Here is a 20461-nt window from a genome sequence, read left to right as displayed (position 1 = left end):
TTCTATTCTCACATCTCTTAATCTCTTAAACGCTAATGTCAAATCTGGCTTTGCTTCTGTAAACTCCAGGCATGCTAATATGGAGCTTCGTCTGAAGCGCATTGAGGACTATCTTCACATTCCTCCTCTTCCATCTCTACCACCACCGCCTCCACATGACTCTGATGATTTTTAGTCCCTGTTTTTATTTGTTTTATGCTTTTGGACTTATTTTTTTGCTATGCTACTTTGGACATTTTGCATCTCTAGGACTCTAGCTTTATGGACTATGGTTGATTAGGATATGGAATATTATGACCTCTTGTGGATTATTATGTTTTCTTCTTGCATGATTTATTTCAAGATTTCTATTTATCCGGTTATGCTTTTTGATGTTGCCAAAGGGCGAGAAAGATACGTAAATTGAGAAAACCATAGGCATATATTAAGGTAAAGAGGGGGAGAATAAATTCAAATATAAAAAGGGAGATTACATGAAACCCAGATTTTCACTTATATATCAATCACACATTAAGGGAGAGTTTCAATACTATATTTGTCTAAATACATGCTATACTAATCCTTTTTCTCAATTTGAGTTTGTCATCATCAAAAAGGGGAAGATTGTGGAACCAATGCACTCTACGAAAAGAACATAAAGGTTCAACGATTTTGATGATAACAAACAAGCATGGAAATAAAGCTTCAAGGTGCAACCATCAAAAAGAAGTCTAAACAAGATCAAGAATCAAGCTTCAAGAGAAGTCTCTAAGTCCAAACTCAAAATAATATATAGGACTTAGGATTATTTGTAAATTGATTCCTTACATGAACGAAGCTCAAAGTACTTTTTGAAATACATGCATTAAATCATCGTTTGACACTCAAATACATTCCTAGCATGAAAACATAGTTTTCAATGTTCATAAAATGTTTAAACAATATTTGAAACTGATGTGAATCAAGAGAAAATCATTTTAGGGCGAAATCCAACCTTTCAACAGGTTGGTAATCGGTTACCCAACAATGGTAATCGATTACCCTTCATGGTAATCGATTACTCAAAGACAAAAATAACGGCTATAAAACGGCTAGTTTGTGAAAATGAGTAGGAAAAAGGCCATGGGGGCCCTCTATAAATAGAGACTACTGTTCCGATTGATGGGACACACTTCTTGATCATTATTACTCATTAATTCTCATCCTATTTGCATTATTCTTGTCTTCTTGATCATAAATTCTCTGTGATCTTTATTCTAGTAAGAGTGTCAACAACTATTGTTCTTCAACTTGTGTTATTTGTACTTTGAGAGTACTTAGCCATTATTAAACACATTCCTTTGATTTATTGAGTAGTTAGGGGAGTGAACCCTATACACTTAAAAGGTCACGAAATTCCTAAGAAAATTTGGAGTGAAAAATTGTAAGGCATCAAGAGCCCGAAGTCTTGAAAGGTTGTAGTGGTTTATCAAGCACCCTCAAGATTGATAGTTAGTGAAAAGAATTGATCGAACGGCTTCAGCCTGGACGTAGGTCACGGTGATGGTGACCGAACTAGGATACATCTAGTTTGCAATTTCTCTAACCTTAATCTCTTTATTTAAGTATTAAAATTGCATTTTAGATTGTCTTTATATATTCGCTTGCTTACTTTGTTGATCACTACACTTGCCCTCACACTTAAATTTTTCCTTATTAAATCACTCTATTGAAGAAATAGTCTTTAAAATATCAAAGGAGGTACTTTGCGAAAAGATGTTGTAAAACTCAATTCACCCCTCTTGAGTATTGAAGCCACTTGTCCAACAAGGGTGGATTTCCAAGAATCACACGTTTTATAGTACATTGGAGAAAATTTTCTTGTGAAAGTGATTTTTCCGGAATTCCATTTTCTGTGTAAAAGTGGAACAAAAATCCAATCAAAAAATACCACCCGGTGGTATTCCGACTTTCTAGATAATATGGAAAATTAGGTCCAAAAATTGTGACAAAATTAACCCTCAAGTTCTCTCCTCTCTGACCTTCCATCGACCGCCTCTTTCTCATCTACACCATGAAGCCACCGCCACATATCCATCTTCTTCATCAACCACCTACACCACCTTCTGGAATAGTATTCATGGGACGTCCACAGAACTCTAGAACCAGCTAAATGAATGATATCTTTATTCTTCTTTTGAACTCTATAAAAACAGGATTTCGATTGTGAATGAAGATTCCGAGTTTACAAAAGTTCACCGATCTGAGGAGAGAAAGGAGAACAGTTCTGGGTCTTTGTGTCGATGAACGTTGTGTAGAGTGGAGATGCTTCGGCGATAATGGATTGAGATGGGTAAGGTTAATTTTGTAAAATCATCTCATATTCTCAGTAATATTTGACAATCAACCAAACATAGAATCAGTAATCTTGAGTTAATATTTCAGGTAATATTTTGGCCTACCAAATAGCTTTTCGGTAACATTTTCGAAAAACTCATTTTTCTACCATATTCTCGAAAATCATGATTCTCAAATAATAAAAAAATCTATTTACTAAACGCCCCCTTAGTATTTTGTGTTACTATTGTAAATTTGCAACATATGTGATCTTATTTTTTTTATTTTGTTCCTCAGTTTATTTTTTTTAATTTAGACATATTTGATATCTTTTTCTTTTTCTTTTTTATGTTCAATCTTTTCTATAAATGCTATAAGTTTCTAACATATTTTACCATCATTTTTTTCCTCAGTCTATTTTGTTTTTCAAAGAAGGATAAAATATGAAAAAAAAAATAGTTAGTTTTCAAACGGAATAAGGATGAGTTTGGATGAAAAAAATCATAGGAAAATAAGAGATTAAAATAGAAAAATATAGGAGGTAAGTGAATCAAAATAAAAACATAGAGCGTTTTTAACTTTTTTGTGTTTTTTATATGGGATCTAATTATCTAATGTTGCATGAGATAATCAGAGACAAAATAGTGAGATCCATCATTTAAAAAAAATAGTAGATCTCACTATTTTGTCTCTGTTGCACATTAGATAATTATTTTTCTTTTTATAATTGAGATGGTATTGGGTTTTATTATTCTATTGTTATACATACACGATCGGATGCTATTACCCGGATTAGGTATTTTTTTTTCCTCCGAAGTATCCATCAGGTAAAAGTTTAATGTTGAAAAAACAAATTACAGGTCATAAATTATTAATTCACACTTCCATGAAACAAATTTATTGGAAAACAAACAAGAACTTGAAAAAAATAAAATAAAAATACAGTAGTTACTCATACAAGTTAAGGACCAATTCGGTTCATTTTATCCCATACTAATAAGTTTTTTTTTCCTCTCCATTTAAACAGGTAACATCATTTCGTGGATACAAAAAACTAGCTTGTTTACCCATGTATTTATATATAAGCCTCTTAAAACATCTTTCACCTCTAAACCTACGAAACTGACTTTCTAATTCCTATAAGCACGAAGCAAGGACATCGCAAGTATGTTTATTTCTCTGCCTATAGTGAGATCCTGTACAAACGATTTTTTTTTTGATTTTTTTTTTTTTTTTAAGGGATATCCATAGTTGTGATTAGGTTGAAAGCCAGAAACAGAGCTCATGATTTATGCCTTTCATATCATTGAGAGAATAGAATTTAACCTATATAAACTCACAATTTCCGTAAGGATGCAACAAAAACACCTGGCCTAAATAAATAATTGAATTTGGCTAAATTAAATGACAAAAGGCGTATATTAAGTGCTTGCAAGATGAAGTATCAAAATTTTCCAAGTGATTATAGGAGCCATCCAGCTATTCATTCATAGAGTGTTTTTGCAGATTGAACTCTACTTTTTTTGTTGTCATTCTTCAACATTTTCTGAGAAGACTTCTCATTTGCGCATATAGCTTTTGCCATTGCCTTCCTCTTTCGGACATTTTTTGTTCTCTTCATAGGCCTTACTTTCTGCTTCATCTTTCTGTTCCAGAAGAGGTCAATAATTAGAGGTAGCAATTTAGAACTAAGTATTAAAAGAGCAGGCACATGTATTTGAAAAAGCAAATATAACGCAGTTTTAATCATCAGATAGTAATCTTAACCTATGATGCAACGACATTTCAAAAATTTTGACGTGTCGTGTCCGACATTCCCCGACACTCCAATACACGTTGCAGAGACTCAAAAAAGAATTCAAAGTTTGCATTGCGTTGCGTTTTTATTCTAACTATTAGATTCGTTGAATTGCAATTACTATTTTATTGAGTTTAATATAAATATTTGAAATATCTTATTTTTCTTTGCAAAATTGATGGGTATTATAAGTTTAGCTTCATTTTTTTATTAAATTATTAAATATAATATACACTACATAAATTGAAAATTATTTAATATTAAAATGTGTCCTAACATGTTGAAATTTAATATTTTTTAGAATTAACGTATCAGAATATTGTGTCGTGTTCAATGTCCCATGTCAATGTCGGTGCAACATAGATCTTCACTGCATTTAAGGGCTAACAAGCGGCGTATGACAGATTTAAGCATAATATTTTGCAAATAAATCGAAATCATGAAGCAGGTACAAGATATTTACCATACTCCCTATTTGAGGTGCCACAAAGTAAAATAAAATTTCAAGGGGAAAAAAAAAACTTCACATCTTAAGCTCCGCACCAGAGGACATTGGTAACAATTAACTTAAAAACCAAGAAAAAATAGAAGAGCAAAACAATGCAGGAGTATTAAAGAAAATATCATTCATATGTCATTTGACATAGAACTTACACTGTTTTTTATTGAACACAAACATTTAACTTATAAAAAAAAAAGTAAATACCCTTATCGGTCCTCAGCAAATTTTACGATGCCCGCTATAGTTCCTAACAAATAAAAAGGCTATTCATGGTCCCTAAGAAATTCAAAGTGGACCCATTTTAGTCCTTTTGAGGGACTAATGTGGGTCTTTTTTGAATTTGTGAGGGATCACGATTTCAACTAAATGGGTCCATTTTGAATTTTTTAGGGACCACAAATAGCCTTTTTATTTGCTAGGGACTAAAGCGGGCATCGTAAAATTTGCTGAGGACCAAAAAGGATATTTACTCTGAAAAAAAAAAAAAAAAGAGGGCGAGTCTGGAACAATGGTAAAGTTGTTCCTTTGTGACTAAAAGATTACGGGTTCGAATCCGGGAAACAACCTCTTTGAAAATATGCAAGGGTAAGACTGCATACAAGGATTGCTCTCATCCATAATCTCGCTAACCGGGGTTTAATGGGGAGTGGTTTACAAGCATTAAACTTACATTACGAATCAGCGTTGACAACATATTGCTACGCACAATAACTCACAAGAAATCAGGGCATCATGCATCAGCCACATTTATACTATATCCTTGCAACTAAACTAATTAGAGGGGAGGCAGCACATATTGCCTTGGACACCTCTTTAAAAGACTTAAAGAAGAGAAAAACTTAACAGGTATTTCCTTTAATACATTACAAATAAATGCCATATGCAAGAGGGAACCTAAATTGTATGCACTGCTAGAAAAGAGAAGATACATAACTCAACTCTGAATCCACCAAACCATATCATGTTCAGAAGGAATCGGACAAAGACCCTTCAGAGCTGACAAGTATCCCACTCTGACCTAGCCTATTTTCCTGACCAACTTTCTCTGTAAAAACAAGTGTACCTTGTCCAAAGTTTGCTCTGATTCTAGAAAGAAATAAGAGGGAGAACAGAAAGAAGTTTTTCTACCAACACCACAAAATCCTCCTCACTTAGCTATCTCTCGAAAAGTGGAGAGGAATAAAAAGTGGTAATTACAGTTTATTCCATTTTATCTTTATAAGCATCCAATGATTTTCTCCTAAAATTTTGAAAATATTCATATCTTAAATAGTCTATTGTTACTGATTAAACACACAAACTGTATTCAAAAGTCCCCCTTTTCATGTAAAGATAATCAAGTCAACCAACAGTTGATAGTTGATCGAATTTTATTTTATTTATGGATATTGTTAGGTCCTGGATAGACCGTATTGCTATACCGTATGGTATGCGCTCAGAGATAGTGTATATCAGATGTATACTAGGCTTATAGCCGAGGTCCCAATCACTGCGCACAAGCAATAGGCTTCTAGCCAAGGGGGTGGGTGTGGGCAGTATTCGTAAATAGGTCAAAAGTGTTTACCTGGGATCTTTAAGCTCTTATTTATAGGATTACCTTCCTAAGCTTGAGCCCTTTGAGCTACCCCAATTGCAGTATGATTCAACTCCCTTTCTATTGGGATGTGATCCTTATCTTGTGCCCTCTGACTGTTATAGAGTTGTTAAGATGCTCATGAATCTATCTCTTAATAGATTCTTAGATGGGTAGTTGGGATATGATATTCATATCCATAACAGTTGCCCCCCAGCTCGGCATATCGAAGCTCGGAATGCCGGGGTGTTTACCGGACATCTCGGATCTGATTCGTCCGAGTTCATTGTTTTTGGGATTGTGCATTTGAAAATTCGACGTTGCGACCTTATTCGGGATTATTTTGTTGAGGTCCGACCTATGCCTTTAGACCTTTCTTGACCCAAATTTCAGTTCGTCGTGTCTGGCCAGGTTAGTGTCCTCAACCTTGCTTCTGTGGCTAGGGTCGTGTTCGGGGATGTCGGATGGGAGATTTACTTCCCGGGTCTTGATGACTTCGCCGACGTCTCCTTTGTCGCGTTCGTCCGATGTGTATACCTTGGGCGTTACATTGCGAATGATGCCATGTCTGGCCCTTGCCTAATCAACGTGACCCTTCGCTTGCTTCTGACGGTTAAGAGTTCCACGTGTCTCACTCCCATTGCAGGTTAGCGCGTCGTGGAGAGCGCGCCGTTCTGAACCCACGTGGGTCATGATTGCACGTATTAAATGCAACAGGGGGAATTTATCGTTTTGCCCCTATCTTCCTAACCGTTTGGCATCTCTTTGTATTCACGCCTGAGTGTTTTTCTCCTTTAAGTATCAATTTTTTGAACCAAAACTGAGTTTCCGTTCCTCCTGGGCTTTCCCCTCCCATTTCTGATTTTGTGCTTTCCAAGCTTTCTTGGAGCTTTTGTCACTTCCAGTGAAGGTTTTCGCACGTTGAGTCTAGTCTTCATCATCCTCTCTTCAACATTCAGGTACCTTCTTATTCCTTTACTTTTACTCCCTTTTTCGTTCGGTTTAAGTTGAGATGAACTTAGTAGCTGTCCCCGTTTGAAGTGAGGGTAAGGTTTACATTTCCTTCTTCGAACTGTTGAGGGGAGTTTTCTGCTCTTTCCTTCATCATTTTTTTTTGCTGAGCCGAGTATGGATGGCCCTGGGTCATCTTCGGGCCTGTCATCTGGCCGAGGTGGTGAGGAGGATGAGGAAGTGGTGAAACAGTTGCCTCGATCAATCCAGTATTGGTTTTATGGTAGAGAATATACTGAGGAGGAGAAGCTTCAACAGCTTCTCTGCGGTCCCCGTGGAGGTCGCCGCAGTTCCCGTGGTGGTCGAGGTAGGAGAGGGGTAGGTCGGTTAGGAGGGGGTCGTCGATCTCGATTTAACTTTGATGTAAGCAGTCCTCCTTTGGTGAATCCTTCAGCTCCTAAGTTGAGCTCCTCTCCCGAACCAGTCCCTCTGTCCTATATTTTGCCGCCCTCCCAGGTCCGTTCTGGATCGGATCCCTCCTCTTGGTTTGAGCGATAGTTCTTCCAGCCTTTCTTCGACCGAGTTGGGTTTCCCTGAATTGGTCACCCCCTCTTGCCTTGATGATTCGGCTTCGAGTCGGATGTCGTTCGTTGATCTTGTCAGCAGTTCTGATAGCTCCATCCCTTTTTCTTGGAGTCCAGATTCGTTGCCATCCGATCTCGGCGATCCGGGGTCGGATTGGGATGATTTTTGTACTGATCCTAACCCTTCGTGTTCTAGGGCCGTGATCATGGGAGATTCTGACGTTCAGAATTGGGTTCTTCTTGAGATCCTCCAACTACGATCCACCATGACACCTGCCGACGTGGCCCAACTTCCGCTTGGAGACCCTAGCGGGGTTGACGTTCTTCCGCTGGTGATCATCCGGTATGCGCAGGTCCTATCTTGGACGAGCCTTATTTCTTTTATTTCTACCGTGATCTGATTACCAAGTTAGGGATTCGGTTTCCTTTTACGGAATTTCAAATGGCCGTGCTTCGACGTCTTAGGGTTGCGCCTTCACAACTTCATCTCAATTCATGGGCTTTCGTCCGAGGTTTTGAGCAAGTGTGTGCCTACCTCTGCTTGCCTTGCACAGTTTCTCATTTCTTCTTTCTTTTTGATGTATATACGGCCCGGACTGGTGCCGAGGCGAAGGAAAGAAAGGGGTGGGTGACCCTCCGAGGTACTCCAGGTAGGGGTATCTTTATTCCCTACTCCCAATCTTTCAAAGGCTTCAAGAATGCCTATTTTAAGGTGGCATCTCGTTCTGACTCCCCTCCCTGGTTCGGCAGAGAGTGGCTGGACGCCAGGGATTTGTCTTGTCGGTTTGAGTTGTACTGGACGCAGAAGCATTATCGAAGGCGTCCTAGGGACTATGCCACCCCTTTAACCGCTCTTTCCAGCTCGGAGAGGCTGGCGGTGTCCGTGTTGATTGAGTATGCCGATGATTACGGTGTTATTGACCTAAGTCGGATTGTAGATAAGTTTGGGGAGGATGCCCTTTGTGAGCTCGGTATGTAGTTCGTTTTTTATGGTTTAACCTTTCTGATAGATTTATAACTTGTATTCTGATTTTTGTTCTTCTTTGGCAGTCAGTATGACCTCCGCCGAGTACAAGAAGTTTCTGCCTAAGAAAGCCGGGAAAGGGAAGTCGAAAGACGCTGCCTCCCTTGAGTCGGAGGTTTCGAAGAAAAGGCGGATTGACTCCATACTCGGCAGAAGCTCGGCGAGCGCTGAGGTGGTCATGGTTGATGTTCCAACTCCTCCCTCTTCTCCAATTCCCACTCGCTTCATTGCTCCTCAAGGGAATTTGATCAGTCTAGAGCCTGGGGAGTTGTGGAGGATCGAGGTCTCCGACCGTCTTAGGGCCGCCTTAAAGCCTCCTCCGGGACTCATTGGTGGCTCGGGCTTGACCTCTACTGTTAGAGCCATGCTGGCGCGAATGGAGGAGGAGTCTTTGAAGACCACCTCTCTGCTTCAAACCTTTCAGGATCTCAACCAGAGTCTTGACTTGTCTATTGCTTCCAACTCGTCTCTCACTACTAAGGTGGAGGAGCTGAGCAAGTCTAAATCCGATCTAGAAGTCAGGATTCGAGAGTTGTCCTCCGAGCTGGACAAGGCCAGGAAGGACTTGGAATCGGCCACTGTCAAGGCGGATGGTTTGAGTGCTGAGAAGGAGTCCTTCTCGAAATCCATGGCTGACAAGGATGCCCAGATCGAAAAGCTGCAGACCGACTTTGAGGAGGCGAAAGCCGTGGTTGCAAGGGTCGCTATCCAAGCCTTTGACAATGCTATTGCACAAGCCCGGGTTTTGAACCCCGGCATTATTATTGACAACATGGACGTGTCTTATGACGTGAAGGATGGCGCTATCGTTCCCGGAACTCTGGGCTCCGACTCTGGTGGCGAGGAGGAGACCAGAGCTGAAACTCGCGAGGCCACCTCTCCTATTTCCCCACGTGCTGCTGAATGAAGGGGTCGGAATACCGACCTTATTATGTAATTTTGATTACGGGGCCTTTGAGCCCCTTTTTTGTTTTGTCTGAACTTAATTGCCGCTTTAGGCCGGCTTTAAAACTTATGTTTTAATTTCATTCTTCCGAGATCGTTGCTTTACTTCCCTTTTAACTTTATGTCCGAGGTTCAATTTCGATCTCGTTATACCCGACTTGCGATTTGCCGAGGTTTTGTTAGCCGATCTAGGATTATCTTTGTTCGTCAATAAAATTTTTATTCCTTCATTTGATCGTGAAGCTCTTTGCGGTTCAATTACTTGAGTGGAAATCGATATGTATTGATGACAGAATTTAAGTAACTGCTCACTTTATTTGAATTTCAAACGAAATCTCTTTACAAGGTCGAGCTTAGGAGCTCGTTTTATTTGCTTCGAAGTAAATCTACCTACTGACTGGGCTTAATAGCTCGTCTTATTTACGTAGAAGTAAATCTAACTATTGACCGAACTTAAGAGCTCGTCTTATTTGCGTAGAAATATATCTATCTACTAACTGAGCTTAACAGCCCGTCTTATTATCTCGAACGTCGGACTTGAAGCCTAACTATAGTGGACCTTCAGCTTGTCCGCGTTCCAAGTTCTCTTTACTGGCTTCTTGGAGATAGTTTCCAAGGTGTAGGCTCCCTTTCCCAAATTTTCCTTGACTTTGTAGGGGCCTTCCCAGCTTGCGGCGAGCTTTCCATCTCTGGCATTCTTGTTGCCGATGTCTACTCTCCTTAGCACCAAGTCGCCGCTTTGAAATAACTGTGGTCTGACCTTCTTATTGAATCTAACAGTTACTAGGCGTTTCGCCATCATATTATTGTATCTGGCATTCTCTCTGCATTCGTCCAATAGGTCGAGTTCCACAAGAAGTGCCTCCTTGTTTTGACCTTCGGTTCCTTGTAATCTTTGTACCCTCCTCCAGGATGGTTCGCCGATCTCAACCGGAATCATGGCCTCGCACCCATATGTCAGCTTGAAGTGGGTTTCTTCTGTGGCAGATTGGGTGCTTGTCCTGTAACCCCACAAGACGAGGTGCAGTTGTTGCACCCAATTTCCTTTGGCTTCGAACAGCCTTTTCTTGAGTCCGTTGATAATCACTTTGTTGGCAGACTCGGCTTGTCCGTTAGTCTGAGGTTGTTCCACTGATGCAAACCGATGTGTGATCTTGAAGTCAGTCATTAATTCTTGGAACTTTTTATCAGTGAACTGCGTCCCGTTATCTGTGACGATCTCGGCAGGAAGTCCAAATCGGCTAATCAGGTTTCATTCAAAGAATCTCTATATCCTTGCCGAGGTAATGGTGGTGAGGGGTTCAGCCTCGATCCACTTGGTGAAGTAGTCAACAGCCACTATCAACCACTTGAGTTGTCCTTCAGCCGCGGTAAAAGGTCCCAACAGGTCCATCCCCCATTTCAAGAATGGTCATGGTGCCGTGATAGTTTGCAGCTCTTCGGGGGGTGCACGAAGGATTAGCGCGTGTTTCTGACACTGTTCGCATCTTTTGACGTGCTCCTTCGCATCTGCTTCCATGGTGGGCCAGTAGTATCCTGCCCTTAGTGCCTTCCTGGCAAGAGCTTTTCCTCCCATGTGGTGTCCGTTTATGCCCACATGGATCTCGGCAAGCACATACTCAACTTCATTCTTATTTAGGCATTTCAGCAAGGGTGTGTAGAAACCCTTTTTGTAGAGTTGCCCTTCTACTATGGTGAAGCAGGCCGAGTTCCTCACGAGTTTTCTGGCCTCTTGTGTTTTGTCTTACAGGACTCCTTTTTCCAGGTAGGCCACTATTGGCCTTCTCCAATCCTCAGTCTCGGTTATCATCATGATGCAGGTCGGCTCCCGGATGCTCTGTTGTATTACAGTGCAATGGTTTCCTGAGCCTTTCGAGCTGGCGAGTTTAGATAGTATGTCGGCCCTATTATTCTCGTTCCGATGTATGTACTGGACTACCACCTCGTCAAACTCGGCTAATAGCTCCTTAACCTGTTGGAGGTACTTCATCATGAGGGGACCCTTGGCTTGATATTTTCTCTCAACTTGTGAAGTAACCAGCGGTGAGTCACTCATGATTTTTATCCTCATTGCTCCGTGCTGTTTTGCTTGCACGATCTCGGCAATGAACGCCTCGTATTCAGCTTGGTTGTTTGAGGTCGGAAATGCTAGGTGAAGTGAGTGTTCAATGGACACTCCTTCAGGGCTTTCAACGATCACCCCGGCCCCGCTCCCCTTAGAGTTCGAGGATCCGTCGACATATATTGTCCAGAGATCTTCATTCCCTTCTCCCTAATCATTAGATGGGGTTAGCTCCAGGATGAAATCGGCCAACGCTTGCGGCTTAATTGCCTGTCGAGGTTCATATGATATATCAAACTCTGAGAGCTCGACGGCCTAGTTGATCACCCTTCCTGCTAGGTCCGGCTTGTGAAGTACTTGCCTGATGGGCTGGTTTGTTCACACAATGACTCGGTGACCCTGGAAATAAGGTCGGAGCCTCCTTGTCGTGGTAAGCAGGGCGAATGCAACCTTTTCGAGCTTCTGGTAACGAAGTTCCGGTCCTTGCAATGTCCGACCTACAAAGTAGATCGGCTGTTGTGACTTGTCGGTCTCTCGTACCAAAGCGGCACTGATGGCCTCTTCCCCCACTGATAGGTACAAGACCAACGTTTCTCCGGGCTCTGGTTTTGACAGTACGGGAGGGGTGGCTAGGCAATTCTTAATATTTTCAAACGCCTTTTTGCATTCTTCCCCCCATCTGAACTCCGCCTCTTTTTTTAGGAGCTTGAAGAAAGACAAAGCCTTCTCTGCCGATTTAGGAAAAAATCTGGTCAAGGCCGCAAGGCGACCTGTGAGCTGTTGGATTTCTTTCCTGCTTTCAGGCTGCTTCATCTCGAGGACGGCCTTGCATTTGTCGGGGTTCACTTCTATTCCTCGGTTGGTAAGCATGAAGCCCAGGAATTTTCCAGCTGGTACCCCAAAAGCGCATTTGGCCGGGTTCAGCCTGATCTTGCGAGCTCTTAGCTGCTCAAAAGTCTCCTTGAGGTCGGCAATATGTGCCGATATACGCATTGACTTGACAATCATGTCGTCGATGTAGACCTCTAGGTTTCTTCCGATTTGCGCTTGAAAAACGCGGTTCATCATCCTTTGATAGGTCGCCCCTGCATTTTTGAGGTCGAAAGGCATGACGTTGTAGCAGAAATTTCCCTTTTCTGAGATGAAGGCAGTTTTTTCGTTGTCGTCTGGGTGTAGTGGGATTTGATTGTACCCAGAGTACGCGTCCATAAATGATAGTAGCTGAAATCCTGATGAATTATCAACTAGCTGGTCAATGCTTGGCATTGGGTACGAGTCCTTTGGGCAGACCTTATTGAGGTCGGTGTAATCCAAGAAAGATCCTCCACTTTCCACTTGGTTTCTTTACCATCACCATGTTGGACAGCCACTTGGTGTATTGTATCTCCTTGATGAATCTGACTCAGCTCGTTGACGTGTTCATTTAAAGCTTGACATCGGTCAGATCCTATCTTCCTCTTCTTTTGGGACACTGGCTGCGATCCGGGGTACATGGAGAGCTTGTGCCAGCAGAAAGTTGGGTTTATTCCTGGGATCTCCGAGGCCTTCCATGCGAATACGTCGAAGTTTTCCTTTAAGAAGGAAATCAGCTCCTTTTTGAAGTCGGCTTCTAGGCTTTTTCCCACCTTGGTGTGCCCTTTACCGTTCTTCCCAATCTTGACATCTTCCAACTCCCCCTGGGGTTCTGGACGAGGTGCTTGGAGCTCCTCCCTCATGTCGAGTTCAATCACGTTTACCTTGCTTTCACATGCCTTTAGCGATTGGTCCTTAGCTCCTCCACTTTTAAGCCGAAGAGGAGATAATGGACTTCCTTAATGTACCCTCAGGGTCTCGTAGTAGCACTCCCTAGATTCTTTCTGATCCCCCCTTATGGTGATAACCTCGTTATTCGCCCCTGGCATCTTCAGTGCTTGATGCTTGGTGGAGATCAGCATATCCCAGTCATGGATTGTAGGCCTGCCGATGATCACGTTGTAGGAAGACGAGGTGTCTACCACGACGAAACGAACCCTTCCAGCTCGGAATGAGTCCTTCGTGCCTAAAGTCAGTTTCAAATCAATGTAGCCTTTTGGAGGGGACGACGCTCCGTTGAACCCTACCAGCTCGGTGACGCATGGCTTCAAGTCCTTCTCGTCCAGGTTCATTCTCTGGAAAGCGTCTCAGAGAATTATGTCTGCCGAGCTTCCTTGGTCAATGAAGATTCTCTTAACCCGGCAGTTGACTAGCACTACGGTGATTACCAACCTGTCAATATCTCCGGGTACGACCATCGCTAATTCCTCCTGAGTGAAGAACAGTCTTGGGGGGGCAGGATTGCTGGCTTTCCCTTTGAAGGTCGGCCTGTCTCTGACAGACATGACCTCCTTCAGGTACTTTCTTCTTGCATTGGTCGTGTCTCCTCCCCCGCCCAGGGCTCCGCTTATCACGTTGCACTCGAATTCGGCTTCGGGAAAAGCCTCATCCTTATCTTCGACCTCTTTGCCTTTGGCAGGGCGGTCTTGTCTTGGATCCTTCCTATCCTCTCTCTTCGGGCTTCAACTTCGGCTCCGGCTTCTTTGTCTTCGCTTATTATTATTCTTGCCCTGGGTTCGGATGATATATTGCTTCAACTTCCCCTCTCTGACGTGTTTTTCAATTGCATCTCAGAGGTCCCAGCAGTCATCCGTGATGTGACCGTTTTGATCATGGAAGGCGCAGTATTTGTTTTTGTCCAGCCCGCTCTTGGCTTTGAGGGGTCGAGGTCTCTCGACATTGCGCATCTCGGTCTGAGCCACCTCTTTCCATATCCTGGATCTGGACATGTTCAAAGGTGTATAATCGTCATATTTCCTCCTTGGAGATCGATCTTCCGACCTCCTATCGCTAGTGTCCTTACCTTTTTTGGATCCCCTCTGGTCTCGGTCTTTGTTGTTTTTCTTACTCGGGCTCCGACGTGTCGGACTTCGCCCTCGATATTCGACGTAGACCTTTTGCATGTCTTCCACGTCAATGTATTTATCCGACCTTTGTCGGAACTCTTCCAGATCGTTCACCGGGTTCTTATAGATGGACCTCGCAAGTGGAGAGTTGCCGTCTAATCCCGAGATGATTAAGTGGAGGTGCACTGCTTCAGTTAAGCCCCGAACCTAGAGGGCGGCATCCTTGAACCTGTCGAGGTATTTCCTCAGCGATTCATTCTCCTTCTGCCGGATTCTTCCCAGAGCATAGGCCGGCATTGGATGCGCCTTGCTTGTTGCAAAGTTCAGTCGGAAAGTCCGGGCTAGGTCCTCAGACGAGTCGATTGAGTTCCTGGGAAGCCTGGTTATCCAGGTCGTCGCCTGACCAGTCAATGTCGTCGCGAAGATTCCGGCCTTAATAGGTCCAGTGATCCCGTTGAACAACATCTCGGTCTTGAAAGCCTCTAAATGGGCTTCTGGGTCCTGACTTCCGTCGTACGGAGGTATCCTGGTGCTCTTGAATCTCGACGGTATAGCCAAGTTCATGAGCCTCTCAGTGAGTGGGCTATCATTAGCCTCCTCATCATTTAGATAATTCTCGTCCTGGTTGTCGTTCGGACCTCCACCATTCTGGTTGTTGCCGAGGTTAGGGTTATGCACGTTCTGTGCATTTCCATCGACTGTAGCCGCGTTCTGACATTGCGGCCTACCATCGCCAGCATGGTCATTCCCTCCAGGTCGGCCTTCAGCGTTTTGATGCTGGACGCCTTCGGCGTTCTGATGTTGAGATCCACCATTCAGGAGCTGACCTGCTCCTCTAGGTCGGCCCTCTGCGTTCCGGTTTCTTAGCTCGGTCTCAAATGCCGCCATCCTTTGGGCATCTAATCGTTGCTGAGTCAGGAATCTGTTTTTCATCTCTTGCAACCTTTGGAGGATTGCACCCATGGCCATCGTGGTCACATTCGGCGGTGGCTTGGGCTGGGGTTCGGGAGTCGGTCCCTGAAGGCCGACCCCTTCGACCTGTACGTCTACCAGCACGGGTGTTGCACTCGCCTGGAGCTGCTCCGTTGCGGACTGGTGTGGCGGTATTTGGACGTTGCTGGACGTCGAACGAGTGTTCGTCATCGTGGAATGGGAATCGAAATTTATCGTTTTCCCACAGACGGCGCCAATGTTAGGTCCTGGATATACCGTATTGCTATACCGTATGGTATGCGCTCAGAGATAGTGTACATCAGATGTATACTGGGCTTATAGCCGAGGTCCCAATCACTGCGCACAAGCAATAGGCTTATAGCCAAGGGGATGGGTGTGTGCAGTATTCATAAATAGGTCAAAAGTGTTTATCTGCGGTCTTTAGGCTCTTATTTATAGGATTACCTTCCTAGGCTTGGCCCTTTGAGCTCCCCCAATTGCAGTATGATTCAACTCCCTTTCTGTTGGGATGTGATCCTTATCTTGTGCCATCTGACTGTTATAGAGTTGTTGAGATGCTTATGAATCTATCTCTTAATAGATTCTTAAATGGGTAGTTGGGATATGATATTCATATCCATAACAGATATATCCACCAATTTATCAATTACCCGACTAGTCCGACTAGAACACTGTTGGACCCATTATAATTGATAGAATTTCAAACCAAGAACCCAAATAACTTCGTAAACACTCTCTCAACCCTAGAAACTACTGGGGCCCCTGCCTCTCCTGCTAAGTGACCTGTTAAGATTTAATATTTATGTCATTCAGAATCCATGGTCTTCATATGACAAATTTTCCAATTTTCAATATTTTCAAAACCATTCCAGAGCTACCCATCTTGCCATCACTGCCTTCCTTTATAAAAGTATGATACTGCATTGAATTTGTTTCTATAAAGTTTAAAGAAAACCCTAACTTCAGGGCCAATAATAACAAAGCTTCACCTTACAGTGCACACCAAGTGGATGCACACTAACAATCAGTGCAAAAGGGCAATTCGTTACTTACAATGTGGTAGCACCGGCACCAGTGTTTTGAGCTCGTGATTCTGATGTGTCCATTGCTGCAAGTAAACAAGTCTCAATTTTAAACCACACCCAGAAACCAAAATTTTATACAAACCAACAGTTGAAAAAAAAAATAGGATTTACAAGGTAATAAGAAGTTTTATTATTAGGGTTTAGGGTTTAGTTTGGAAATTAGAAGCAGAGGAGTTACAGTGAAAGATTTAAAATTTTGATATTTTCGTTGTTGATTTCAACTAAAGAAGAGTAAATGGAGGGAGGGAAGGAGGGAGGGTTGTAAAGGAGGTACCTTCAGGTGCTTCCGAAACGGATGGGTCGGTGGTGGTATCCATTGAAACGGCATCGTTTATCTTCTTCTTGTTCCTGTTTTTGGCCATAATCACAGGGCAGAGAGGCTACGGTGAAGCAGCACCTGTATTCAGAAAGTGCGGGTGCTTGTTTCTTCGTTGAAGAAGAACAGAATGGGGCTGCTATCAGTATTTTGTGGGGCTTAAAGCGACGCTGTTATTTTCTTAAAACAAAATATAACATTATTTTTAAAAAAAGTTATAAATTTTATGCAAGTATTATAATATAAAAGTCAATTTCTATGATATATAAAAGTTATAAATTTTTACGTGGAGTCTTACAATTTTTTTTTACAATCTCTTATAATTATATTTTATCACCGTTGATTTTCGTCAATCAACGGTTATCATTTATTGTGAATTAATAATTAATTAATGAGTTTAATTTGCTAAAATGATAACTGTTGTTTGACGAAAATCAACAGTGATAAGATATAGTTATAAAAAAAAAAGTTGTAAATATAATCTTCCTCAATATTATAATATAAAAGTCAATTTCTATTATATGTAAAGAAGGCAAAAATCGAACCCGGTGTTTGGTACGGCGGTAGGATAGAAAATTATCTTGTAAAGAGAATAGGATAGATTAGATTTTGATTCAAATAAATCAGATTTCGATAAAATATTTTATCATAACCCTAATTTGGTAAATTGAAAATTTTGGTTTAAAATTTCCAAGAATTGAAAAATAATATTATTTATTTAATTAAAAATAATATAAATAATATAATAGATCAAATCTTGTAAAATAAATTTATGACATACTTTCCAATTAGATTTTTTTAAAAAAATAAATTTATTCTATTTTATTAAGTATAGTAGGTTAAGTTTGTGATAAGGTACTAAGTCCCGACTTATTTACATTTCTAGTTCTAAATAATTTGACGTTTATAATAATCTTTAAATATTTTCTACTTATTAATTAAATTATTTAAATTGAAAAAGAAAATGTTCTAAAAATTATTTTAAAACTCTGAAGGTATTATAATGTGACCCACACCTACTAGAAAATTTTTGGTTCAACAGCTATAACTATATCCAGAGGTGTTCATCAACCGCTAATTCAAATCATGATAACCAAACCGAATAATCGATAACTGAATTAATTGAAAATTAAAAAATAAAAAGTCAAAAAAAAATTGTATATTTTAATTGGATTGATTGGTTTTCGGTTTAATTGGTGAAAACTGATCAAATCTAAACTAATCCAATATATTATATATTTATTATTTTTGAAAGATGGTGGCTTGAAATCTTGTTATTTTGTAGACTTGTATCTTGGATGTTATTGATAGCAAATTATTTTGTTTTAATTTTATTATCTATTAATCTATTTTAACTCTTCGTAGTTTGAAGACTTGAATTTTACAATAATTTCAACTTTGTATAGCTTTATTTTAATATAACTAATGATTTATAGGGTTGAAATTTTAGATTTTTTGAAAAACATAAAAATCAATCTAATCCAAATCTAATAAAATTAAATTGGATTAGATCAGATTTTTTAAAAAATCCAAACTAAATAGATGATTAAATGATCAAACTGAAGAATTGGATCGAATAATTTTTCCTTCAAAATCAATCCACCCAAATTACGAACACCCCTGGCTGGGTATATCCATACTAAAAAAAAAAAAAAATCATGACTTTTAAAAAAATTATACCAAAAAATATGGATAAAATTTAAAAAAAATCTTTTTAGTGAAAGGGAATATCAAGTTTGATGCTCTCATGATACTGAAGGGGAATGGACCCTCTTATGTTGTTGAAAAAGACATGATATGATTATGTAGGCAAACATAATTATACAAAGATGGATTAGTGATAAAAAAGAGAGAAAATATTAAAATAAATAATTATTAAATTATAACTGGTGATTTAATTTGTATGATTATAATTATCACCGTATCATTTTTTTTTCAAACGAGAATATTCATTTCCAAATTTCCCACACCTAACCGAACCCAACCTCACATCCGATTACACGCACCAGCGGACCTAGGATAAGACTTTGGATTTTAGGTTTTTTTTTTTTGTAGCTATGTAGATTTTTATTTATCTCTTGGTTCAATATTTATATTAAGAGTAAATATCATTTTAAGTTCCTAACAAAAAAAATATAGTTCACACTTTATTTCTTTATCAAAAATTAGTCTCGAAGAGGTCCCTAAGAAATTCAAAGTGAATCAATTTAGTTAAAATCTGTTAGATTCAAGAGACATGAGAGAGAGAGAGAGAGAGAGAAAACAGAAGGAACATAAAACCTCATTGTATTGTAATTAGTAACTGAATCGTATCGTTTACATTTATGCATTATGTCTTGTTTATACAGCTAGAGTTGGTTGGAGTTAGTTACAATTGATGGGCCTTGATCTGTTGGGCTTTCATCCCCCCTCAAGCGTAGTGGGCTGTAAAGACAGAACACGCAGCTTGGTTTGGAAGTCCAAAAACTTAGCATGGGAAACTCTTTGGTGAGACCATCAGCTATTTGGTCAATAGCAGGAATATGATGTAATGTGAGGAGTTTGGTAAGTACCTTCTCTCTGACAAAATGGAGATCCAGTTCGAAGTGCTTCGTTCTGGAGTGAAAAATGGGATTAGCTGTGAGTAACACAGCAGACAAGTTATCACAGTAAAGGGTGGGTGGCCGCGGAATCGTGATATGAAGCTCAGATAGTAAAGAACGAAGCCATGTGAGCTCTGCAACTGTAGCAGCAAGACAACGATACTCTGCCTCCGTGCTAGAGCGACTCACAACATGTTGTTTCTTGGAGGACCAAGTGATAAGATTGGCACCAAAAAAGATACAGAAGCCACTGGTGGAGCGACGATCATCTAAATCTGATCCCCAGTCAGAATCACAGTAGGCAGAGATGTGAAAGTGAGAGGATGGATTGATGGTGAGACCATGCTTGATGGTTCCACTGAGATAACGGAGGATACGTTTCACTGCTTTCCAATGAGTGTCAAGGGGAGTTTGCATGTATTGGCAGGCCTTGTTGACTGAGTATGCAATGTTAGGACGAGTGATAGTGGCATATTGTAAGGCACCAACTACGGATCTATATAGAGAAGGATCAGCAAATGGGGAACCATCAGAAGAAGAGAGCTTTGTACTGGAGAGCATTGGTGTTGGCATCGGTTTACAATGCTGCATGTTGGTCTTAATGAGAAGATCAGTGATATATTTTGACTGATGAAGATGTAGACCACCAGTGAGTGTTGGTAGAGTCTCAATGCCCAGAAAATAGTGGAGTGAACCAAGATCTTTAAGAATAAAGGCTTTGTTCAGAGAGTGAATCAGAGAGGTGATGGCCGAGGAGGAGGATCCAGTAATGAGAATATCATCAACATAAACAAGAATGAAAGTTGTATGAGCTGGTGTGAAAGAAATGAATAAAGAGCTGTCACATTTGGTGTTGATGAAGCCTAGATTAT

The 20461-nt window shown here is 40.7% G+C and overlaps 1 protein-coding gene across 1 annotated transcript; it reads right to left on the bottom strand.

Annotated features, from left to right (window-relative positions):
• Positions 1 to 3593: 3593 nt before the first annotated feature.
• Positions 3594 to 17145, bottom strand: LOC133293763 (uncharacterized). Its single transcript, XM_061492366.1, has 3 exons — positions 16966 to 17145; positions 16660 to 16714; positions 3594 to 3941 (listed from the first exon to the last, which is right to left on the bottom strand). The coding sequence occupies exons 1-3, from the start codon at positions 17051 to 17053 to the stop codon at positions 3779 to 3781; spliced, it is 306 nt and encodes a 101-aa protein (XP_061348350.1). The 5' UTR covers positions 17054 to 17145; the 3' UTR covers positions 3594 to 3778.
• Between the last annotated feature and the right edge of the window lie 3316 nt (positions 17146 to 20461).

This window comes from Gastrolobium bilobum, unplaced genomic scaffold (assembly GCF_033153095.1).
Source record: "Gastrolobium bilobum isolate Gb01-03AN ecotype WA unplaced genomic scaffold, APGP_CSIRO_Gbil_v1 utg44692, whole genome shotgun sequence".
Classification (NCBI taxonomy): Eukaryota; Viridiplantae; Streptophyta; class Magnoliopsida; order Fabales; family Fabaceae; genus Gastrolobium; species Gastrolobium bilobum.
Note: the sequence above shows the minus strand (reverse complement) of the source record. Positions and strands in the feature narration are given on the sequence as shown.

Coding starts and splice junctions, on each gene's coding strand:
- LOC133293763 (XM_061492366.1), bottom strand. CDS start 17,053: ATGGCCAAAAACAGGAACAAGAAGAAGATAAACGATGCCGTTTCAATG. Junction 16,715..16,965: donor CGTTTCGGAAGCACCTGAAG/GTACCTCCTTTA, acceptor GTTTACTTGCAG/CAATGGACACATCAGAATCA. Junction 3,942..16,659: donor GGTGCCGGTGCTACCACATT/GTAAGTAACGAA, acceptor CTTCTGGAACAG/AAAGATGAAGCAGAAAGTAA.